Source organism: Rhipicephalus microplus, chromosome 4, assembly GCF_043290135.1.
Source record: "Rhipicephalus microplus isolate Deutch F79 chromosome 4, USDA_Rmic, whole genome shotgun sequence".
In the NCBI taxonomy this organism is placed as follows: Eukaryota; Metazoa; Arthropoda; class Arachnida; order Ixodida; family Ixodidae; genus Rhipicephalus; species Rhipicephalus microplus.
Window position 1 is genome coordinate 70162357 of NC_134703.1, and position 26151 is coordinate 70188507.

Sequence of the window (26151 nt, forward strand, 5' to 3'; positions counted from 1 at the left end):
ACGGAAGGCGAAAAACGGAAGGCACAGACGACAACACGAGCGCTGAATCGTGTGTGCCTTCCGTTCACTTCTCTTCTAGCACTTTCGTGCTTGCACTGCAACCTTGATTACAGTAGAATTTAACCAACTAATAGCCCAAATAGCCGTTCTTCTTGAGGAACACCAGATGGTCGAAATGTTTAAATACTTTCACCATGGCGTGCTTCTTAATCAAATCGTGGTTTAGCAGTCGAACTATATGACGAATTTAACGGTGATTTTCCTAGTATAGATCGCAGTGCCTAAACGCGTATACCATACTTTTCGTGTGTTGTTATGCTCAACAGCAGTAATTAAATGGCTCCTGAATTCCTGCAGGCGCACTTTTCTTTTCAAGCGGAAAGGACCGATGTTTGTTACTGATAAAGTGCTGATGTCACTCATATTCTGTGTGGCACGTACACAGCTCAGCAAAATAACTTCCTCCTTGTCTATCCTATTTATTATTTCACCACCCCACGATTAGGTTGGCCAACCTAGCCATAGCTTTGTTAGGCTGTGAAGCTTGCTTTGCCTTTTGTAGTTACACTTTGTATATAGGCGTGCTCTTCTTTCGTCTTTCGCAGGCATGCCCCCCTCCCCCCAAAACCATCTTTATAACAAACTACTGGCGCCTGTTCGTCCTAAACTTATATAACCGGCAGCAATGGGTAGGTCGAGTATAGTACTTCCATCTAAACCTATTGAAGACCTAGTAGGTCTATTGGACCACTGTACCCGCGAAGCGAAACGAGATATATGAAAAACAGTTTATTTGAACATCTCGTTTTTTTATTACATTATTCTCATTCCTTCAATAAATTTTCTAAGTGCCTGGAAAAGAACACAACCGCAACAAATAAGTTATTCAGAGAGCTTATGCAAGCGCCATCTTGAAATAAAGTGAGATACAAACGTCACACATTCGCTCTATAGCTGCATTTTGTAAATACAAGTAGCTGCCTGAGCGAGTTCGTATTCCACGATGAGTGCGCAGAAAAAAAGCCACGTCAGTACGGAAAGCAGACTAAGACAGTAAAAGCGCTCATTCCCACGTTGACTTGACGATGATCACACTCACCGAAATGCTGTTCTATTTCTTAAGTTCTACACAGTTTGTGACGGTGAATTAAAAATTACCTTGTTTAATTACAAAAAATGTAAGCGAAGTTCAGAATACTGGCGTTTCGATTACTAAACCAGCTGATGTATCTACGGGCCGGCAGTAGCATAAGTGAACGCTGAATAACAGTCGACGACACTTGTATTCAAGGCGCTTCATGGCGTGCCACACTTCGTTCATTTCTACGGGTGTCACGTGGTGACCGTAGATGGCCTTCTTGTATTCGCACAGAGTGGACAGCTTCAAGTTGTACGTTCCCTCCAAGTTAACCCTCGTAATGCCTGCTCTTTCAGCGCACATGCCGGTCAGATAGATGTCCTCGACGCGGAAGAATGGAACCTGTCCCGTGGCCCTGTACAGGAGATTCACGACACGGCCACCTACGACGTACATGCCTCCCGTGATGTAATCGGGAAACACGTCCCTGGGAAACTCCTCGGGCGAAAGGTACCACTTGTGTCCGATCTCGCGGTAGGGTCGGTCACGATGCCTCAGTTCACCGTAGATTGTGTCTTCCGCTTGACCATGCATGGCACGGTAAAAGTTGGCCAGGTTAGGAAAGCAGTCGTCGTCAATTTTGACCACGAAGCGGGCTTGAGGGCAATTCTGCGATGCCCATCGAAGCATCATTACAGTCTTCAGGGTTAGGTTGCGGTACGTGTCCATAAAGCTCTCTTGCACGATGTCTCCGTACTGCTGGGACTCAAACTCCAGGACACTTTGTAACCTGTCGTTACTGGGCTTGCCAAAGAGAAAGAGTACTTTGTTTCCAGAGTACCTCTTGGCGTCGCTTGCCCAGGTTCGTCGAATAACGCTTCGAGCTTCGACGTACTCCGGTGCCGAATAGACCATGAAGAGGTAGTCTATTGGTTGACCTATCGGGCATATGCCCTGAGGATTTATAAGATAGCGATGTGGCTTGTTATGCAACCTTTCGGTCGGTATGCTTTGTTTGGCGATGTTCGGGTCATGGAACCACCTGAGAGGCGTTTCTGCAAAGATGGCACTAATCACAGGTGCGACGAGGCGTAGAAAGAAATAGGCAAGAAGTGTTAGTAGCGTTGCACTGGCAACAATCTTGAGGCGACACTGGAACCATGCTGATGGCCGCAGCGGCAAGATCTGCAAAAATATTACCGGATAACCATTTGTGCTTTGAGCTTATATGTTCATGCCTTAATAAAATTTAGAATATGTGATATTACCCACCACTTGATTCAGTTTTTAATGTCATTCTTTTACGCAGTTTTACCATATTCTTTTTCTCTGCTTCTCTCTCCACGATTAGTTATTCAGCCCTCTTTTATTACAAGTAAATGAGGAAATAAATAAATATATCCCAGCGATCATTATCACGCAATCTAACGTTTTTGATCGGTTCTATATGAATAAAGCTTGCTACAAAAACCACTGAACAACAAAAAGACACAATGCGTGCGAAGGCGATGAGTTGAAAGGCGTCAAATTCCAGAAATGATGCAGCCTCTCAATTTTTTGTACCCACATGGATCATTAGTACGACCACAACTCGCTCATTGCAACTACTTTCCTGTGTGAACTACAGCACAAGCCGTTTATTTTGGGCTAAACGTCACCCTCTATGCTTCTCCGGTCAGTCACAAATATTTATAATGGTAGTAGACGTATTCATTTACTTCTGATCGGTCTGTCTACAGTAATGAGAACACAGAAAGAGGCGTTTGAGAGACGTTAGTGATAACTAAACTCGTGAGATACAACTACAAAATAGAAGACGATTAACTTCAATTTCAGTGGTTGGTAAAAGAAACGTGAACAAAAAGTCAAGAAAAAGAGTAGAGATTGCTTGTGAAAAGTTGACAGCACTGTCACGTGCCACTGCATGGGGATCATATTTCGTGCCTCAAATTAGGCCACGCCTATATCATGCGGAATTTACGCGTACGGGAGGAAACAAGAACACAAGGGTGTGTTTCACTTAACCCCGACACCATGGTACTACATAATTATGATTTTTCGTACTCAGTATTACTATGAAATGCAGTATCACTATGTAATAAATTACGAGAAGTCGCTAACGCTAATACAAAAGAAACATTTGTTCATTTTTCAAATAATCTTTACTTGAACATGTAAAATTAAGTTTATGTGCAGCAATGTAAGAAGTTAATTCCTGCGTTTCTTTGTAACTTATCTGCTGTGTTGAATTGCTTTATCGGTATGATTTATCAGTGTTACATTACTGTCTGTATGGACTTGCGAAGCACATTTATTTTTTTCTTTGCTTGTTGTACACTACATTTACTTTAGCACATATGTTAGCAACAATTCTAATTACTCTTGTCAGTATTGTCTATGTTTAAATGATGATCCTACTCCTGCTTTGGTCAGAGTAGGGCCTGTAGTATTTGTAAATAGGTAAATGAATAAAAAGAGGTCAATGTAATAAATTACGATTGCTCTTTCTCGACTGCCTCAACTTACTTTCACTTCAATACCCACTAAATTGGTGGGACGCTATCTCTCGTTAATACACCAATATCAATGAAAGACGCTATCTTTAGTCTCGAAAAATTTTCTTTCACTCTAAAACTTTGTTAATGTAGACTGAGCACACAAAAAAGACATCGTTTTCATTCAAAAAACAGTGTTCAGAAATCGAGATTGTCAGAACAATTAAAAAAAGGTTGATGCTATCTCATTATGCTTTGTAAATTCGCGTAATATAATCACAAAAATTATGATGTGACAACTACTATATATACTGAAAGATATATTTGGCCAAATGAACTTGACTTCTCTTTGGCACTGCATCTTCTTTTTGGAACGCAATGACACTAAATAAAGCAAAGTCACTGTAACTTTAAGAAAGGAAGAAAAAATGTTTGTACCTCTAAATTACCCGTCAATACCAACTCAAAGCACTTAAAACATCAGGTGCATGTGCTGTGATAAACACGTTAGAAACCACATTATTGGACTATGTATATAATTGGTAAGCGTGAAATGGTCCTAAAAGCCACGAAAAACAATACAAACTTAAGTCTAAAAGTATTACCAAAAAGACGCTGTTGCTACAAATTAAAATAACTTCAATTTTGCTATTTGGCTCCTTTGAATGGTTTTCTACATCGCATCCAGCGTATAACAAACTTATTCACGTAATAATACCTATCACTAAAAAGCGGTTATTGGGAAATGTCGTGAACTCACCCTGTTCAGAAAGCGAGACTTCATTTTCACTGCAGCACTTAAAACGCAATTAAAGCGCACCTCTACGTTCCCCTTTTGAGCGAATGACAGAACGTGTGTTCAGTGGCTTAGTTTTATCGCCACCACATCTGTCTCCGCTCTGAGGTCTTGTAATAAATGATGCGGCAGCAACTCCGGCGCATGTGCTGCTAGTTTCCTGGGTAAAACTGAGTGAATTTTGCGCGCTTTTGTTTTTTGAAGTTCACGTAACCTTGGTTTTAGCCAATCAGAGAGCACCGCGGTTGCGATGCGCGTTCATACCACCTTTTCATTCTTTTGTTGTCGTTCTTTTTTTATCCGCTTGCGCCAGCTTGCGGAAGTATCGTATACCGGCACGTACAATCGCACCGTCTAGAGGAATAAATAAAAATTATGCTAAGTCTTGTCTGCTTAATAAAAACAAGTTTTGATCGAGGATCATAGTTATCGCAGTAAGCCGTCTATCCTGCCACTGCTCCTTAAATTTTAAATAAATATTGCAGCACGTAAACGCTGTATATTTATGACAATCGCTTGTGAAACAATTCGTGTACTGCCTAACCGATTCTTGGCAATAACATTTACTTTGTATTGTGTTTTTTTTACGTGAAGACACATGTTAGCGTGGCCCCTCACACTGTAACCTAAAGCCCCCGATCCTTCTTTCTCTTCCACTCCTATCTTCTCAACTCCAGCATTACTGTCAACCTTATATCGGCTCACGTTACACTCACGTCTACTCACACATACTTCAACGCACTAGCGTCCATAGGCCAGCTCGGTATTTCTTGATCGGATGCAGGCTCAGATTTGGGTGCACGTTGAAGAACCCCAGGTGGTCGACATTTCCGGAGCCCTTCACTACGGCGTCTCTCATAATAATATGGTGGTTTTGGGCCGTTACACCCCACATATCAATCAATCAATTGATCGGAGGCAGGAATTACGATTGGAAGGGGAGGGTGCCCCGACATTACCACGCACTTTTTCGCGGGAAGTTTTTATACGAACACCTGGTGCGAGTAATCTCTTCCATGAAACATAAATTTGTCATAGTTACGTCTGTTTAGTGTTTATCTAATCTTGACCTTCACCTAAAGAAAATAAAGTTCAGAGGATGCACTACGCAATGACAAAGCAAGCTTGTTTCAGCCCCACTAACTTGAAACTTGAAGAGGGGTAAACATGCAGTATGCGCCGATGTTTACCGCAACAAAATCTTTACTCTTTAGGGCTTTACTCTCCACCGGTACCCTAACGCCCCATAACTTCGCCGGTGTGCTTCAAGAAGTTGCATTTCAAGTAAATACGGAGTCTTAGAACGACGTTTGTAAGCGCTGTGGGCGTTGCGGGCGTTGCGGGCGTTGCGGGCGTTGCGGGCGTTGCGGGTGCCAAATGAGCTTTAGAATAGCGTTTGCCCTGCTGCAAACCGCAATGCACGATCGCAGCGACACCGTAGCCTCGAATCCAGCACTTGCAGGCCACATGCGGGCCGCCATCACCGCACGCAATTTCGAATTTTCTGCGTGCGGTCCGCGAACGCGAACGCCGACTCGCGTTACGACGCATGCGCAGTGGCAGCGACCGCACCGCAAGGGCTCGCGGTGCGCTATTCTAAAACTCCCTAATGACAAACTCCCTAGTGAGCAAACTTGAGTGTCTTCGCAAATTTTGCCGCCGGGCATTCAGACACCGCTGCTGAGCCAAACATACTGTTATAGGCAACAACGACGAATTTTTAACTCATAACACGCATAGTACGGACCGGTGACAATTCAGTGGTATTCGCCCCGTTTTCGTGGTGCGTACTCTTAATGTATTTACCATGACTACATGACACATTGACGCGTGGAGGTTCGGGCTATAGTTGGTGCGTCATGAATTGCAATTCATGAATTGCTCTTTTTTATTGATATGATATATAAGGAGATGTTGGCGTGAATTGCAATTTGTCCCTTCAGTTACTCAGGAATGAAATGTCGTCAGTGAAGCGCAGGTTATTAAGGTGCTCTACATTAACTTTCGTCCCTAATTCTCCCCATTCTAGGCCTCTGATAACCTCCTGTAAGCACGCGGTAAATAGAATTGGGGATATCATATCCCCTTGTCTTGCACCCTTCTGTATCGCTATTCTGTCGCTTTATTCATAGATCACTATGCTGGTAGTTGATCCTCTGTAGATTTTTTCCAGGATGCTTGTATATGCTTCGTCGGCACTCTTATTTCGCCTTTGTATGCATACCTGCTGATATATATTTACTGAATTAAATGCCTTCTCGTAATCAATGAAGGCTATGCTTAGTGGTTCGGTGTATTCTCTCGCACCTTCGCACAAATGTGTTAGCAAGATTTATTACAAGTGGGACAGGACAACTCACTCGTGGCTTCTTTAGCGTTCACATGAGATACGCCAAATAAGCTTTCTCGTGTTCAGCTCTCGTCTCAATTCAACCTATATGCACTCGGGAATTGAGCCAGCACTCTCGTTCGCTGCCGTCAAACATCATAGTGATTGAGCCGCCATGATGGTTCCGATATCTCGTGCAGTAGGTGATTATGCTAAACTGGTAAAAATCCCTGCCTTTCCTCTCTTTCCTTTTTCTTCTCATCCAAGAGAAATTAACCGCAAAAAAAGAAGTTGGGATTTTTTGGCTTTAATTTTCAACATTTCACAGTACCGCTGACGTAAGTTTTTACGACGTGCAAACAGGCGAAATTCGCTTCACGAAGTTACGTAAGTGGGCATACTTGTGTTTAACGCATGTTTAAAGCTGCACGTTCGACGCTGAGTGGCTGAAAATGCTGACCGTGATGATCTTGATGTGAACGCGATGTCTGAGCTACTCGCCATTAGCTTTTTGGTTCTGGTTGCGTTCTTGAGCCACCACCGTCTGTGTTTTTGAATTACGATGTAACTCCGTGCCGGAATTCGCCGTTCTTCTCTGTATCCCTCTGCATCCTCTTCCCTTTCAACCATGCTGCCCTTAAGAAGGAAAAATTGAAACCAAATTTTACTGTTTTGAGTAATTTTTTCATATTAAACAGTAAAGTCTTTCAAATCTACGCGCCACTAGTTTGTACTCCCATTTTGTCCTATGTCAGTATTCACTGCATTCATAGACAAAAGTCACCCACTCTACACGCACACAACATCAAAAACAAAAGAATAGGCATACACATTACCTTATATGCGATATGAGCATGTTCAAAAGAAGCACAATTAATGTAGCGGTGCTTTATAGCTCAAATTATGGAGGTCCCGCCTTCTTTCGGTTACGTTGTTGTTGTTGTTTTGGTTTTTAGAGTAAGATGCACTGGTATGTAAAGTATTCGCAGCTACGTAGACAATTGTACTTCATTTAATAACCGTTACGTGACGCACAGGTAAATACACTTTTTTTTAAAGTCTAGTGGGTTAACAAGTTTAAGAAGACAATTTTCATATTTTTTTTGTCTTAATTATAAAAAAAATAGACGAGTAAGGATGACCAGTAAAAATGACTCGTCAACTATTCAACTTACAAGTTTCGTTCTTGCAAAAGAAATTTCTAAGATGTGACTCGTTTACGCATCCATTTTGAATGGAGCGTGCACGTAAGTTGCAGTAAAAAGCACAGTTGAACGCCATTCAAGGTGCTCCGCACTCTTGTCAATCGATTCGTTCGTCGCTCGTGAGCGTAAAATAGCGGAAAGGTGTACGTACCCAAGTACACGAGGAGACTTCGTGTGAATGAGTGACCGCTCGCCCTCACGCCTGTTCGTTCAAGGAGCGTATGTCGTCACCGGCTGAAAGCGTGTCCCCCCGCAGCTGCCCACGAGGTCATAAATGCGTTTCCCAATAAAAGTGAGTCGTGGGCGGGTCCGTTAATAAACGAGACAACAACATCTCAACTGGTCACGACGTCGATGCCCGAATACTGATGTAACGTCTTCGGAGGCATTTCGCGCCTCTTCCTACACCATGTGATCGTGCGTGGGAGGTAGAAACGGTGTACATAAAAAAAAAAGCGACACGGGCTTGTTATAGAGCAAGTCAATTGCCTAGTTTGCCGCGGTAGTCTAGTCGCTAAGGTACTCAGCTGCTGACCCGTAGGTCGCGGGATCAAATCCCGGCTGCGGCAGCTGCATTTCCGATGGAGGCAGAAATGTTGTAGGCCCGTGTGCTCACATTTCGGTGCACGTTTAAAAACCCCAGGTGGTCGAAATTTCCGGAGCCCTCCTCTACGGCGTCTCTCATAATCATATGGTGGTTTTGGGACGTTAAACCTCGCATATCAATCAAATGCCTAGTTTGTGATGCGACGAAGTACGAAGTCTACCAGGTACTGCACTGATCTCTGACCTGGTATTATAAGCGGCTTTTGTTTCTTCAAATATGATGAAAGGAATGGTGTTGCAATACTTGAGATTACTGACATAAGTACACTGCCCTTGATCACGCCTGGCAGTAAAAAAGAATTATGAAGTGGAGTGTACAAAAACTCATCTAAAACCTTCAGATTGGTAGCTTGGTCTAGGCCGCCCAGGTGTTCGCGGCAAGGTTTAGCCTTTCCGCCATTTTCAGGGCCTGCTGGATGGTTCAAACTTGATATTCTTGGTTTTACGTCCAAAAACCATAATATTACTATGAGGGACGCTGTAGTAGGGGCTCTGGAAAGTTCGACGGTCTGTTGTTCTTTAGCGTGGAGTGATAACGCACAATACACAGGCCCTTACCAATTTCGTTCCATCGAAATGCGACCACCACAGTTGCTATCGAACCTGCGACCTTCGGGTCAGTTATATCGGGGCACCATAACCATTTATCCACCGCTGCGGACAAACTCTAGCAGTTACGTCCCATTTAGTGCTGATTCGGACAAATTTTTTCTTCCTTCCAACTTATCAAAATGATTTCGGTAACTAATTCGATAATTAAAAAACACAAATACGAGAAAAGAGTTTCGGTCTATTTCCAAATTAGTAACTAGGCCACTATTTGTTCATCAAAGCAGGTAAAATAAAATTCTGATCGACATGCTTATGTAACGTATCAAATCTGAGACGGGTATTGTACACGAATCTTGCCTACTGAGGGCTGTTCCCTGCAGACAGTGTAAAATATTCTTGTGAACGGCTGCCTCCATGAATAATCACGACTATTGCCTCTGTCAAGAAAAATGCGCTATTAGGTGTGATCAGGCCCATCGAATCATGAGAAATGTTTAAAGAAAAACCAGTGTGGCCTTGCGTTTATAGGCATGTTTTTAATGTGAATATTAATTCGTGCTTACGTGTATTTATGTTTGTCTGTTTTTTCTTCATCTGCTCTGTCTTTATTTTTCCTTCTCTCCTGCCTTGCTGTCTTGTATGTCTCCCCTTCCCGAAGGAGCAGGCAGGCGTTGTGCCCCTATAGTTGGCAGTGGTCAGGCTGTTTTTCTCCTATTTCCCCAGCGTCTTGCGGTGGCACATCGAAATACAGAAGTGTTTTTGGTTTATACAGACGAAATAATAAGTAGATATCACTCACAGTCATCAGAAGTTAGGTTGTTAATAATGCTCGCATCGTTCAATACGCCGAACAATGCTTAATCAATGTTGTGTGCAAAATAATGTGCCAGATTCACATAGAATTCTGCAAACGTTTCAATGGTGACTTATGAAACGCAGTAGTCATGGGATCAACCAAAGTCATCAACGCGGTCGGTTCTAAAGAAACTTGAAGAAATACTGGCGGGTGCTCTTAATTACAGGGAATAAATGAGGTAGAAGATGGCGGTCATCTGCTGCAGACCAGGAGGAGAAGATCACCTCGTAAGTTGAACATAGTACTGAGCACCACTTCAATATTAAGTCCGTCCATTGCGTCAGTGGTTCTTCAGCGCATGACTTTGAGGAACCAGTGATGGCTAGCGTGCGTATAAATAACTTTTTCATGAATTAACACTATTCTGAATAATTGGGAGGGGATCTTAAGTTTTGAATTAGATGCCCAATAGTCGCTCTCAAGCGTCGGCGTTTTCGTGCCCTGGTGTATTTATTTATTGGCATGACTTAGTGTTTTGTTTGTCGCGCTGACGGAGAAGATCTCAGAGGTCACGTAGAAAGAAGCGCGTGGTTGAGATCTTCTCCACCAGGTGTTGCAACGACCCGAGTTATTAAAAAAACGCCTGATCTCACGTTGATCTTGTTCAAAATTTTCAACTTTTAGTAAGGTTACGCTCACACAAACACACATGCATGCATGCATACATACATACATACATACATACATACATACATACATACATACATACATACATACATACATACATACATACATACATACATACATACATACATACATACATACATACATACATACATACATACATACATACATACATACATACATACATACATACATACATACATACATACATACATACATACATACATACATAGTCCGGGATCATCGATTTTGCACCGGTTGGATTTTTTACAAAAGTTTTTCAGAAATTTAGGAAAACTGGAACTGATTGCTCGACTAGATGTGCCTGGAAGAGAAACAAGAGCGTCTCTCGGGGCTCGTGCTATTGAGAAGTGCATGGAGCGAGAAAGTAACAAAGAAGCGAGGGGCAGAAGGGGCGCTATACTTCCAAACGATTATTTCGAGCACCTGTGGTAATCCATACTCTAAATATTACTAACAACTCGTTGTACTAAATGGGAATCAGACAACTGCCTGTTTGTGGCATGAAGCCACAAGGAAATCCGTACGGATTCTCTTAGTATATACGAAAACCAAGAAGCTTTTCACAGCTGCCAAGAAGCTTTTCTTTCTGGGAAATTCGTGCGGATTTCCTTGTGGCTTCGGGCCCCAAGGGTGGTTGTCTAATTACCTTTTCTCAACCCTTTCGCCACTTTGCGTGTCTCAGCAGAACTCATTTGCACTTGTTGTACGAGTCGCAGCAGATGAGGAAACGACAATACTTCACTCGCTGGCCCTGGTGATGGGGACCTTCCCAACATAAAGTCTTTACGTGGGTAATCTCGCTTCCAACTTATTTTTTATTGATATGTTAGTCCATTATGATTGCTTCCGTTACCTATGCGTTGTGCTGAGTAAAAGTTATAGCCACAACCTTTCTATTGAGAGTCGGGAAAAGTGCCAATTTAAATGTTGCTCACAATTGTTTTGCTAAGCTCATGCTACATAAAAAAAAACCGGACTACATCTGTGCGAGGCAGTGTCTGCTCGAACATTAAAATAACCTGCAAACAATACAACAACTACACAGCCTAAAAATGCGATGATGTCTTTTATTACAGACGCAAAATGCTCTATGTTCTCAAAATTAGGTGTTAGTTACTGTTGTCTCACGCCAGAATGAAGCTTGTTGCGCAGACAGACATGAAATTGGGCTCTCAATACAATAAAAGTAGTGATCGTGATGAGCGAGTCCAAATAAAAAAAATCACTCTGGCATATCTCGCCTCCGCGGCAACTGCTGAATACGCCGAGTGATGAAATTCAATATATGCTAGGTTTAAATATCGCGCTTTCCGAAGTAGTAACACAATCAAAAGGCGCAAATACTGTGTCAAAAAGACGTATTCTAGAGTTTTAAAATATTTGCCGTGAAGCAGCTATGTTACTTCACTTCGTTTCATTATATAGCTTCATAGCGACCCCCCAGCCTTCCTCCATTGCATTTTATTGATCAAACAACTGCGCAGCCACGTTACGCCTAGTGTCCGAACTAACAATAGCTTTACATCCACCTAGAGGCGCTGGATGGCGCTAAAAGACAACAATGCGTTTGAAAGATTGAAACTTTGTAATGACAGCTAGGCAATTTTTAAAACATACTTGCTCCGAGGCGGGAATAGTGAATTTTAAAGTGAAATCGTTGAAACGTAAATCATCGACCACTTAACATGTTTTTTTTTTCTTTTTGGTTGCAGTAATTTCACACGTATTCCATTTTTTGTAAAAATTGATAGATTTAAGCGCAGGGTTTAACTTTTCGAAACCACCATATGATCATGAGAGACGCTGTAGTGAAGAGCTCCGGACATTCAGACCACTTGAGGTCCTTGTACGTGCACCCAAACGGGAGCCGACGGGCCTAGAGCATTTTCGCCTCCACCGAAAATGCCTGTGAAAAAGAGCCAGCGCTGCACAGAAACACCAAATGGCGAATTCACAGAATTAGAGTAACTGTATATGGTCCCTATGGAACCAGAGTAGCGCACAGGTCCGCCATCTCCTGGCTAGCAACCAGCTATGCGGTGAAGTCACCCTCTGTTTCTGCAAGCGACACCACTGGCGTGTTTTTTTTTTTTTTTTTCATCGTGTTGCATGTTGACATACTAGCTTGGCTTGCATCTTTCACGCACTGTTCGCAGTGCTTGAAGGCCGCTTTTCTGCCCGATTGCCAACAAAGTGCAACGTAAGTACCGACTAAACAACGTTGTAAAAAAAAAGAGCGACGTTCTTTCTCAGCGTGTGGCGAAAAGTGCAGAGCGAACATTATCAATTCGTTTGGTCTTGCGACATTCACATTTCGCAAATTTTCGGAATTTTTGACCGGATACCAAGTGAGAACATTCAGTATTCACGTTACGCTGGTGAAATATGTGACACTCGTTGACCTTGATTGTGCATGGAATCGCCCGATTAGTCGCGGTGAATATAACCGAAATGAAGAGTTATGCCTTAGGTAAGAGCATAACGGTGAACGTTTTGCGCAATACGCGTTGTGTGACACACGGTTGTTACTTCACTCTTCTCAGACGATTTATTTCACACGTAAACACAAATTTTTACCCAATATGCAGCCTACATAAAGTCAGTTTAGAATGCGGCACACACTTTTGCCGTAGCTTTGCGGTAGAATACTCTGCTGCTACGCAAAAGACTCTGCTTCGATTTCCAAGTAAGACACGTATGATTTTTTGTATGTTTTTTTAATTTCATGTAATAAGGATCACGGACACCGGCGGTGGCGAACATCTACGGTGCCGGACTCAGTCCTTGTGATCTAATAAGAGCTTTTGCTGTAAAGTTCAGTGACTTTAACAACCATGCCCTTGTAGCTACGTCGGTGGCAAATAAATATTTTGTTTTTGCATAAGAATAGGTAATCTGGCTCCCTTTGAACAGATATGAATGCGTGACAAAGAACAGTGCAGTTCTCTTTGTACACCACAAACGAAGGAGCATTCAGCACCTGGTAAAACATCTTTTATCAGTTTACCCAGTCGTTGTAACATTCCGATTGCAGTGATGGTAGAACTGCAAAGCTTGTGCGCACATAGAGCTAGTCCACAGTCACCCGCACGCATCTATGAACCACATTCAGAAAAGATGCAAAACCAGTGCGACTGGCTTTGAACTTGAAGGGCGATGATTCACGCCAATGCAGCGGTGACGCCGGGGAACTCAAAATTGGCCTGAGTGTCAGCTTCTCCGCAATGCATGGTTGCTGGCGGTGCCGGCGGCGTTGGAAAACAGTTGCGCTACTCTGGTCCCGTAGGGACCATATACAGTTACTCTAAACTGAATAGCCATAGTGTGCCATCTGTCGAGTGAACAGTCAAATACAGGGCGACCGTGGCATGGATGCGCTGTTCCCCGGATGTTGTCAGCCATTCTCAACTTTACAGTTGTGAACTGCTGACACTTTATAGTTTATAATTTGAGTGTCGAAACGCTCATTGCGACTCTCAAGAGAAAAACTACATCACAAGGTGCTCGCGATTTAAGAAGAAAAACAACATAGACAGAGGAACTCGTACTTACCAGTCAATGCAAGCTTGTTTCCTATTTTATTTGCACTAGTAGTCTTATAGCTAGCAAGGTGTCCTTGTGCTTCGGGTGGCGTTGGTCGTATAGGGCCGGGTGGTAGCCCAACAATTCAATGAGCATTACCGCTAAGCGCACGCTACTTGACTGTGACATGACGAGCAAGTTGGACTTGGCTGCCATTTTTTTTAAGTTCCTTGGCTAGTGCTGCTATTGGTTCGCGGCGAGCCGATCCGGCGGCAGACGCCGCAAAAGTCGGTCCGGGAGTGATCAGCGCGGAGAGGGCCCTTTCGGCGGATCTCGCCGCCGCTGAATCGGATTCACCGCCCTTTCGGTTGCCGGAATGCTCAGTGTGAATTAGCAGTTATTGAGGTCTTCCGAGTGACGCAGTAGAATGTGAGTGACGCAATAGAACTTATCGTCTGATAACCTCCCCAGATGACGTCGTCGCCTGGACATCACCCATGGACTTCACCCATGGACATAACTTTTGACGTAATTATGACACCATCATGATGTCACTGTGACGCCACATGACGTGACGTCAGACAACGACGTCAAAGAATGACATCATTGATGGTCAAAGGAGCACCGAAATTAAAAGTAGAGTGTGAAAGGACTGGTCACAGGCGACAAGTATGTTGGAAAGGCGCTCACTAACAATTGATTTTATTAGGAAAAAAGTTGTGGGAATTATACGTCTCATGTCGGCAATAGCAGATGACGACAAAGAAGGAGTGATCGCGGACTGCGGTCTCCTCAGTGAGCACCAAGATAACTGCTTGCTGCACTATCATCATTATGGACAGTTTGAGTATTCGTTTCTGTCGCCATTAAAGGCGTTCTGTTGCTTGTCTCGAGGCTCCGTCTTTCTGGCATCGCTTCACGTATCGAAGGCCGGCGTTCCACGACATCACAAACACGGCTTCACCCACATCACAAAACTACTCATCCCAAAATGTATTTTGCGACAAATTGAAATTCACAAAGCACTGGTTCCGCTGATCGCGAAGCCAGTGCACAAACAGGCGAGGTGCATAAGCTTGCAATGCCTTAAATTCTGCAGGCACTGACGAAAAAAAAATAAATAAGACGTGTGGCAGCTTCACTACATCGAAACCTGAGAAAGTGCATCGCACGGGCACCGAGCGATTACCTCCTAGTAGACTTCCCGCTCTTCCATTTACGAAAAGGTCAATGACGCCAATGTTTGAAGTAGGCATGGAGAGTTTCCCCGACACGAGTACTATCTTGTTAAGCGAGTTTTCAAAACTCACAATTGAGACGCCGCACACGGGGAGGACTATTCGCTCACTCGGCGAGATGGTAGCGCCCTTGCTTGAGCCACACCGGAGTCTACATCATGTTTCAGAAAAGTTTTAGTGATTCTTGGGTAATTGATGGGATTAATTCTTGGGTCTATTAATTACATTACTTTAGACCTTCCTTGTTCACTTCGACCCCGGGTTGAGCGTCACTAGCCCAGTTAAGACCTGTACTGAGGGCTTATGACCCGTACTGACCTGTACTGAACGTCACCACGCCGCATGAGCTGAATGAGGACGACAGGTCGCATCCTTTAGGTGTTCCGCACTCAAAAAAATGGCAGCATATCCACGGAGTGAATGATGGGGAGTGGGGCGAAGCATTCGTCCGTCCATTCGTTCTTGCTTCCATCCGTTCCTGCGTACGTCTGTGTAACCGTCCATGCGTCCATCCACCCATCCGTGCGTGCGTCTGTTCGTGCGTCCGTCCCACCGTTCATCCATGCATCCGCGCCTGCGTCCGTTCATGCGTCCATCCATGCATCTGTCTGTGTGTCCGTTCGTCCATCTATTCAGCACTCCAAGTACCACCATCTCGCATCTTTTCATCATATATTCGATGGATGGATGCTATGAGCGTCCCCTTTATAACGGGGTGGTGACAAGTATGCCACCAGGCTCGACAAAAAAAAAAAAACCTTTTTTTTCTTTTTATGTTGGCCTAATGCCTCTACTTCGATAAATTCTATCTTAATGGAACAAAAGGTAAATTTTCAGCTTAAGTTCTCTGCCATTTACGGCACACTGTCCATATTTTATTTTTCCAATATTTATTTTTGTCCTTTCTCTCTAATTTTCTGCCACCAATACTCTAACCGTCTCTTACTTATTTCAATCGCGGGGTGTTCAGCTTTCCATTGTTGTCCCTAAAACCCAAGGCTTCCTGTAGGCTCGTGCCCAAACGTACACCTGGGTGGATATCTCCACATTCAATCAGAACATGCTCCTCCGTTTCCTTATCTTTCCCGCAGCATGTGCATTGTTCTTCTTCTTTACTGAATCTTGCTTTATAACTACGCGTTCTAAGGCAACCCGATCTCGCTTCAAACAGTAAAGCGCTTCCCCTTGAATTATCGTAAAATGCCTCCCTCCTTATTTCATTTTTGCCCTTTCGGTAGTTACTCAAAGCCGGTTTTTTCTCCATAGCTGCCATCCAGTAAATCCTCTCCGCCTCCCTGACTTTTCCCTTAACGCTCTTTGTTGACATATGGCTTACAATACCAGCCGTATACTTACTAGTGAGTCTTCTAGTTCTTTTTCTCCACTGTGTGTCCACGCTCTTCCTATACAAATAACGGAACACCTTCTCTGCCCATCTACTCTCCTTCATATTTCTTAGCCTTTCTTCGAACCTTATTTTGCTCTGCGCTTCCCTCGCCTCAAAACCTGCCCACCCCATATCGCCCTTTACAGCCTCGTTTGTCGTCTTCCCGTGAGCACCCAACGCGAGGCGTCCCACAGTCCTTTGATTTACATCCATTCCCGCTTGCACCTCTGCCCTCATGCACACCACTGAGTTCCCAAAAGTAAGCCCTGGAACCATTACACCCTTCCACAGACCTCGAAGCACCTCATACCTATTGTATCCCCACAACGCTCTGTGCTTCATTCTCCATATAGAAGCACCGCCATCCAGCGGACATTTCAAGGACTAAACGGGAGCTGGCACATGCACACTTTCTTACGGCTTGCGCTTCGGGTTTACTTCCCACCTTTAACCACCTCGAGTTCATGGTATATACTAGTTCACTGTATTCATGGCTATGCGGTCCAACGCTCGCTAAACCTTTCTAAAACCAAGGAGGTTACACCCAGCGAGTATAACGTAGCAACCCTTTCTTGTCAGATCGTGCTCAATGTAATTGCCAATATCTGCTAATGGGGATCGCAGCGTGCGCGTTATTTAAAGGCCGAATGCTCCTGTCTCTCATTCCCCCTTAGCAGCCATTAACATGTGCATTGAGCACTATCTTTTATTGTTCAACAACTCACAGAATAAATCTCTCACCGGAACCACCTTGGAGGTGAAAATCGTAAGGACCGCTATTTCGGGTATGAGCCACTGGTGGTTACGTACTACGAGGGACGTACAAGCCACACCATATTTTCCGACCGACTTGGTGCTAAACAGCGCCCGTTGAGTTGTTACATATGATTTCATTTGTAACAAATTGTGTTTCATTTGGATCTATTGTATCGTTATACCCTTGTATCGTGATATCACATTGAATTTTCGTGTGCATGTATGCCAACATAATCATGTATATCAGAGGAAATGTCTTCACTGTAACGTAGTGATGATAGTCATGAAATATAGATGTGCCGAAGTGTATGTGCCCTGTTACTGGAATGGTATGAAGACTTTGTGTTCTGTACATGCTGTAAATAAACTTTTTCTGAACAAGGAGCTTCGCCCCTAAACCGCACGAAGTTTAGAAAGATTTTGGAGGGACATGGGAGAGAATCAATACATTCACCGAAGTTTGATGAAGTTTAAAGTTTGACGGAAGCCCATCAGGTCGGGATGATACATGGTTGGGTACAGTCACTTGCTTTCAGGGGGAACCACACGAATTACATCCGTCAAGAGTCTCTGGAAGTCTTTTTGCACCTTGGGGGTCGGAGCACGGTCGAGAGGCACGTACGTGTTCGTATCCTGTAACAGCGTCAACATTTTCCGCGAGTAGTCGGTTCTGTCCAACAGAACAGGTGCGCTTCCCTTATCAGCGGGAAGGATCACGAGCTTACGGTTGCTATGAAGCCTCCTGACCGCTTGACGCTCCTCTGAAAATAACGAAGACGACAAGACTCCGGGCGAGACTTTCGAGACTCCGGGCACCCCCGTCGTCTTCCTTATCTTCAGAGGAGCGTCAAGCGGTCAGGAGGCTTCGTGGCAATCGTAAGCTCGTAATCCTTCCCGCCGAAGAGGTAAATGCAACTGTTCGTGTGGTTCCCCCTGAAAGCAAGTCACTGTACCTCACCTTACTTTGTCACAGTGGTTCAGCACCGGCTTTGTACGGCCTGCTTAAGGTCCACAAGCGAGGCACTCCCATGCGCCCAATTGTGGATTTACCACTCTCCCTCCACAAGCTATCAAGATTTCTGCCTCGTGTCATTTCACCTCTTGTAGGACACCGTGGCACCCACATCCGGAACTCATACGACTTAATGGACAAAGTCCATGACGTCGTCCTCGATGAAGATGATATTTTAGTGTCCTTTGACGTGAAATCGCTTTTTACCAGTGTGCCCGCAGAACTCGCTGTGGATGTGTGCAGGACGAGTCTGGAGTTGGATGCAGATCTAGCGAAAAGATCACCAGTGAGCGTACCAGACTTAGTTTGGCTTTTACGGTTCTGTTTGTTGAATACGTATTTTACTTTCGAAAAGAAGTTTTACAAACAGATCCACAGTACGGCTATGGGTGCTTCTATAGCAGTAACCGCTGCTAATTTGACTATGGAAGCGATTGAAAGTCGAGCCCTCTCCTCATTCAGTCCAGCTCTGAAGGTGTTTTTCTGCTATGTGGACGAAATTTTTTGCATCCTTCACCAAGAGGCGGTTCAGGTGTTCATTTCACACCTGAACAGCATGGAAGCAGCAATTCAATTCACGGTGGAGATGGAAGTCGAAGGAAAGCTCCCATTCCTTGATATGCTCACTGAAAGAAAAGGGCCCACTTTGTCGTTTGGCGTTGTTCAGGAAGATGACCCACATAGGTCGTTACTTGCATTTTGATAGCATGCAGCCCGCTTCTCACAAAAGAGCCGTGGTTTCTACACTTCTAGGACGCGCGCAGGAAATCTACACAAGACTACGCAGCCGACGTAGAGTTGGTGCGGCGTGAATTGCCAGCCCGTGGCTATTCGAATTCCTTCTTGAACGCTGTCGAACGACAAATTCCACGCCCAGAATTGCCCTGTGCTGCATCTGGTGAAAAGCTTGCGGGAATACCGTATATACCCTCCATAAGCGAAACTTGCGGCCGTATTCTGCGTTCCTATGGCGTCCATGTTGCACATGTTCCAGACCAAAAGCTACGACAATTGCTTGTAAATATGAAAGACAGATTAGCCAAAGTGAAGTTCCCTGGTGTAGTGTACGCTGTCCCGTGCACAGACTGTGACGATGTGTATATCGGTAAAAATGGTGACTTTGAACGGCGCCTCAAACAGCACATTTACGACGTTAAGAAAGTAAATGTTAAATCCAGTGCTTTGGCCGAGCATGCGTCAGGTGGTCACACAATCGATAGGGGGAAGGCACGTGTTCTCGCTAGAGAAAAGGGGCTGTCGCGGTGCCTTCATCTTGAGTCACTCGTGATACAAACCACTCCAAGCACTTTAAACAGGAGCGATGGTAATCTGCCGTCAATATATGCGCGATGCCTGCGTGATATATTGAAACATACACAAGGCGAACTGTTTTACAAATGGTTTCATTTTAGCGTGAACAAGGCTTCCAAATGGGAGCCGAAAGATCTTTTTTCTGTTTTTTCTTTTTAAACTTTTACTTTGGTCGGCGCAGTGCCTTCAGGTTCTTTACCTTCAACCACATTCACGGAAACGAAAAAGAAGAATACGATTTTCAATTCTTGGCCGACCCTCCCTGAGTAGGTATGAGCCATGTTTGAGGCATATCATCATCATCATCATCATCATCATCATCATCATCATCATCATCATCATCATCATCATCATCATCATCATCGTCGTCGTCGTCGTCGTCGTCGTCGTCGTCGTCGTCGTCGTCATCGTCGTCATCGTCGTCGAGTCGTCTTAGGCGAATGCATAAGGGACCCTGCAAATTTTCTTCGCTTTTCAGCGTGCTACGCGATAAATCGGCTGTTGCTGCTGCTGCAATCAGCCAACGTGCAGATCATGTTATTATTATGCGTTCGATGGTGGATTGAATCTGACAACACAACACAAAGAAAGGGAATTTTAGGGGCTGCTTTATTTTTTTATAAACAACATTTTTATAAACAACATTTATTTGAAGTACCAGAAAAAAAATTGACCCCGTATCTGCAAGTATTCTGCAAATGTCGTCGAAAGACGATAGTCTTGCGCGGGGAGAGAGCGAACAATTTATTTGATGTTCTGCGTGAGAAAATCGGAGAACGGTATTTTGAAGGCGCTGCGTAAGAGTGCCTCGAGCGTGCAGCGGAGGAGAACGAGCGCATCAAGTCACGTCACACGTGAGACATGAGCACCACCTGGCAGTGTTCTTGGAAAACGAAGCATGTGGCTCTGAGGCGGGAGTGCACGCCCGTCTCAGAGGTTATAAGGTGCACAACGCAAGGCGATGGGTATAGGTGCCGCCACCATCGCGTCTTAGCAAATCGTTGGAAACGCTCACCTTTTCGGGCAAGTGTTGCGTGGTCAGCGCAGCGTGATGAGTGCTACAGTTCCTAAAATTACTTATGTATGCATTTTCTAGTAAAAGATGCACATGCAGAATAATACGTGTCGCTATGATGTCCCAGACTTGCGCAATAATTGCTTATTTATTGACAATTGCACAAGCATGAACGCTAAAGCTTGAGCAACATTGGTGGGCGCTGCGGATGGGGTCGGCCGTTTCAAGTACCCGGTGCCATTAAGAGTAGTCAAACAGACAAATGCACAGACAGACAGACCCAAATTTTTGCGTCGAAGGTCCCCAAGAAAGACTATCGTCTTTAAAACCAAGGAAGGTATACGGGACGTCATATGTATACGACGTATATAGCTCAATGGTAAAGTATAGAATGCGTTATTCGAAGGTTGAAGATTCGGCCTCTACCGGTGGAAAGATATCTTTCATTCACTTTAATTTGTACACATTTACATCATAATCACTACAAAGAACATACCATACCCTTAAAGTTGTCTTGGTTTTCTTTTTAGTTCGTTATAATTACCATTAAAACTCAACAATGCCATGCTATTATAGATTAAGTTGAAAATCTACCGTGTTAGTCACGGCGTTGCGTCACTGCGCTGTTTAGCGCAATATGACCGTATCAAAATGCCGGCTCCGGTGACCACATTCCAGTGGTGGCTGAAACGCAAATGAGTATGCAGGCCATGCTTTGTGTGCGCTTAAATAAACCCAGCAGATCGGCAATGTTATTTCCAAGTCCTCCAATGCTGCGTACTTTCTATTCAGGTCGGGTTTCCGGCATGTAAAATCTTAGAATTCAATTCACAAGTCACATACTCATTTATCCCGTGAGAACGCGGACTGTAGCTATTTCAAATATTTGGCGCGATCGTCACATCCCCTAGCCACAAACGCAATTTAATGACGTTTGTCATAGCATTGTTTGGCACTAATCAGGCAAGTATATGAATGGTCGGCGGCAGGAGGGATGAAAAACGGGTACTCACTCTTCTAAAGCTTACCAAGACGTACTGGGTATCTGCCCTATAGAAACAAAAGCACTCCACACCGTGATGCAACACGGGTACGCTCCCCTAAGACAAAATGCAGCCGACGGTCATGGATGTAGGCAATAACATAAACTGTGACACTGGACTTTTCATTATATAGACCCGTAGATAGAAAGTACCCTCGGAGAATGCAGCTGTGCGCCAAAACACTTGTCCAATCAGGTCACCGCAAGTTGCGTACTCTTTAATACAAAAGCCCCCTTTATATAAAAATGGGATCCAGATGGCAAAATGACGCGTTCATATTTATTATTAGGTATACTGCGAGCACACACATAGGTAAAAAACTGTAAATAATAAGCAAAAAAAGAAACACCAGAAAACTAGATTTCAGTTTTGTCCATGCATATGGTGGTGTAAAAAAAAGGAAAAAGAAAAGCTCGAGCGATAAATTGAGCATGACGGTTACAAATGCAAACAGAGCATTGAATAGTACATTACGTGCACGTTGAAGCGACCCCAACCACAACAACGAATAACTGGAAAATAATCGGGAAGTGTTTTTCGAATTCCTATTGTTTGATAAGAAAAAAATTATTTGGGCTACCAAACTTATAACTTAACACATACATCTCACGTTGCGTTATTCGTCGCTTGCTTAATGATGTTATCATCTTACTTTAATTAATAAATAATTACCATTTAAATGTCACACCAGGCGTACGTGTGTGTACGTGGTGGTCGAAGAAAACGAACAAACATTATAGCAAATAAGCAATAATCTTGGAATCTTCCCTTGAAGATTTGAATAAAGATCTTGTACGCATGTAAGAACTTCGCGAACCCAATCTTCCATTTTCCTGGTGGGAACAAAATTAAAGATATAGAAGTTATCACTTTCGAACCCGTGTTGAGAGCCTCGTAAACACTTGAGCTATTTAACAGGACAGCAGCCATCGACAGTCAATAATTGTTAATGTCACCTGGTTGAGGGCTGGTGCATTCAGTAAAAAATGGCATATACTTAGAAATGTAACAGCGTTCTAACGAAGGGCAAAACGCATGTTACGTTCACACGAACTGTCTCGCGTTGGTTAATTTGATAACCTCGGGAACAGCCTATACGAACAATCACGTATCTATTACCGATCTTCAGTGAGCTGTTCAGTAGCCTTCAAGCACTAAGTAGAAATTGGAGTGTGCTATAGTGCGAGAGTTGGTGTTCTCAATCTATTGGTCGAAGAAGTGCGACTTCCACAGAATAGCTGTCATGGTCGAAGTTTTTTATGTGTCGTAGATGTGAAATTGTAATCATCATGACCTGCATGCACTTAATGATTACCCAATCATTGCGTACAAGAAAAGAAACTCAAACGGGCCCACCAGTTGTGCTGTGACCCCACCTTAAACGACTCAGCACAAGCTACGCTTCTTTTTGGGTGCATTGGAGGTGTTCCAATATTCTCCTGTGGAAGTCACACTCCTCAGTGTGAAGCGAACAAGCGCCCACGTGTAAGATTGCGGTAGCCACGTGGCGATTATCTGTGATTACCAGGTTTTGCACTCAAACACAACAATGCGAGAACAAATCAATTTGTGGGAATGCGTCGAAACACATCCCGTTTTCGCCACCCTCTCTGTGCTATTTTTTTAGCTATTTCCCATTCTAATCGTGCCACTGTTTGTTGTCAGAGCATGGGAACATTTTTATATTAAGTTAACACTTTCTTTAAGGCTTTCTTTGTAGCAAGAGAATATCTACAAATATTTATGAAATATGAGTTTTTTGCAGGCGCATAAGCAAAACTTTTTTTTCAAGGAAGGAGAGAACCTTTGCCAAATGATCCTTTTGAGCTTTGTTGTCCTTGTCGAAAACAATTTCGGGAGGGGGCCGGGCCTGGGCCTGTTGTGCCACTGCTTGGCTATGCCACTGGTTATCTGCTACTTTCTCCCATAGGGGTTGGTTAACCTCCCTGCCTTTCCTTGCATCTTTATCTCTCTCTCTCTCTCCCATAGGGGTATCTGAATATGCATAAACGTAAAGCAATAAGATAACGCCGGCACGTCCTATTTATAATCTGCAATCTATAATGTTTCAAATACGTGGTCTTCAAGATGGAAAAACAAGCAACAATGATATTTACAAACTTTCAAATTCATTAACCGTGAAATGACTTTGAGATTACGACAGAATACATTGTCGCAACTCTTATGAGTAAAAAAAAATTATAGAAACTTTGTATCGACGTACGAATTCTCCTTCTATATCTACTTTTGCGTACATGCATGCATAAGAATTTTGTATCAAGTAATGAACACTCTAAGTAACTGGCTAATATAATAAAAACAGCATCGAAAAAATAAATTTTCATTAGGTAGTACCTCACGAATCGTTATAAAATATAGGTTAGCTTTTTTTTGTTCGAGTTAATTTAAATAATTTGTAGATTGTAAATGTGCCACATAGTGACTGATGTTTTACGTGCATTAGTTATTTACACTTGAGCTCAGCGGTTCGAAGCTCATGCCAGAACAGTAACATTTTCTCCGGCGTCACGTAATGCGATGTAACCATATTCCGCATGTCACACACCGAAGACACCTCGTCCGAGTTGAACGTTGATAAGCCGACGCGAGGTATGCCAGCCGCCTCGGCACACAACCCTGTGACATACACGTCTTCCAACCAGAGAGGCCTCACGCGTCCCGTCTGCACGTAAAGAGGCGCGATCACCTCTCCTCCCACGACGTAAGCGGATCCGCTGACAAAGTCTGGATACGACTCTGGCTTGTACTCCTCGTACGTCACAAACCACTTGATGGACGGGTCGCGGATGGCGGAATTGTTGGCATGGATCGAGCCGTATATGGCGTCCTTGCGTAATTCGGCCGCTGTCTTTAACAACCTGGCAACATTCACGAAAGTGTCGTCATCCGTCTTGAGTAAGAACGAAGCCTGGCGGCAGTGAGTGGTGGCCAGGTGCAACGCCTGCACAGACTTGACAGTGAGGTTCCTGTATCCTTCCCACATTTCACCTTGAACTATGTCGAAATGCTCACCCGATTCCTCAAAGACCCGTCGCTGCTGCTCAGTGTTCTCCGCCTTTCCCAGGAGGAACACCAAACTGTTGTTCCCTCGAAGTTTCAAGTCACGGCCCCAGGTCCTGCGTATCGCTTGACGCCTCTCAATCTGGTCGACTGCAGAGACGACCACGACGAAGAAGTTCACGCTTTCGTGCGCTGAACGCATGCCACAAATGGCTGGAGGAAGTATGACATAATCCTTAGGGTGGTTGTAGAGACGTGGTAGCACCTTCCTCATCGGAACTCGGCGTACGGTAGCCTTAGATGATGGTTCGAGGCGTTGCTGGCGCTTGTACAGAAGGATAGCTCCTATGACGAGGCATATTAATAACACCACAATCCTGGCTTGGGCAGTACTTGAAGGCATTTCTTCATGGTTACAGAACGAAGAGGGCATATGTAGTCTGGCAGAAGACTTCTTGACTCTACAAGGACAGAGGAACAATGCCGTATAAAAAATCAGGTGTCTGTGGAGAAATATGCGGTCGTATATACTTTTAGCTTTACGTGAAGGAAATTCTATGCTTCAAAGGGATAAAATCTGGAGCTCGCTTAGAATAGTGCAACACTATCTTGGAAATTCATTAGGTGCAGTGAGGCCATAGCACCCGTCAGCTGACTGCTGCTTGCCCGCTGAACAACATTTCAGCAATGTCTGGGAAGCTGTGAAATTCCGAAGAGTCTGGGTGGTCAAGAAGGAGTTATTACCATTATTAAGAAATGCAATAAAGTAGCGATGAATTAAAACATGACTGACACTACAAAGGGATCTTTGCAAACTGCTGCTAACCATTCAGTGACGCCATAGCTGGTCACTGCGCGCTTTTGTCACAGAGTGCGCAGATTATTGGGCATAATAGCTTCGTTAGCTGGCTTCTGAATCAAAGAAGATGCTGAGTTTGCTCTCCTAAGCTCAGCGTACCTTGTCAACTCCTCACATGTGAAATTGACACGCTCATTCACATTTATATACAAGGATGGTTAGGTTAAGCTCGATTCGATTTGATCAGGTTAGTTACTAAGAGCTTCACCAGGACGCCCGTCTGTTGCGACCGGCTTCGACAATCATTAGCACACACCACGCAACTCCGACAGAAACTAGAGCAAGTTTGCGGCAAACGGCAACAACCTGGCAATATTATCCCAGGGGATGCTTGGTAGAAGCTTATGTGGGAGCGGTTTATGCCTACCTTTCCCACGCGAAACCGTCTCGACGTACGACGTAGCACACCGCGGCGCTCGCTG

At 44.1% G+C, this 26151-nt stretch overlaps 1 protein-coding gene across 1 annotated transcript; it reads right to left on the bottom strand.

Moving 5' to 3' along the window:
• Positions 1-788: 788 nt before the first annotated feature.
• On the bottom strand, positions 789-25326 carry LOC119172100 (uncharacterized). Its single transcript, XM_075893093.1, has 3 exons — positions 24320-25326; positions 4334-4405; positions 789-2263 (listed from the first exon to the last, which is right to left on the bottom strand). Exons 1-3 carry the CDS (start codon positions 25301-25303, stop codon positions 1190-1192), a joined length of 2130 nt encoding a protein of 709 aa, XP_075749208.1. The 5' UTR covers positions 25304-25326; the 3' UTR covers positions 789-1189.
• Positions 25327-26151: the final 825 nt, after the last annotated feature.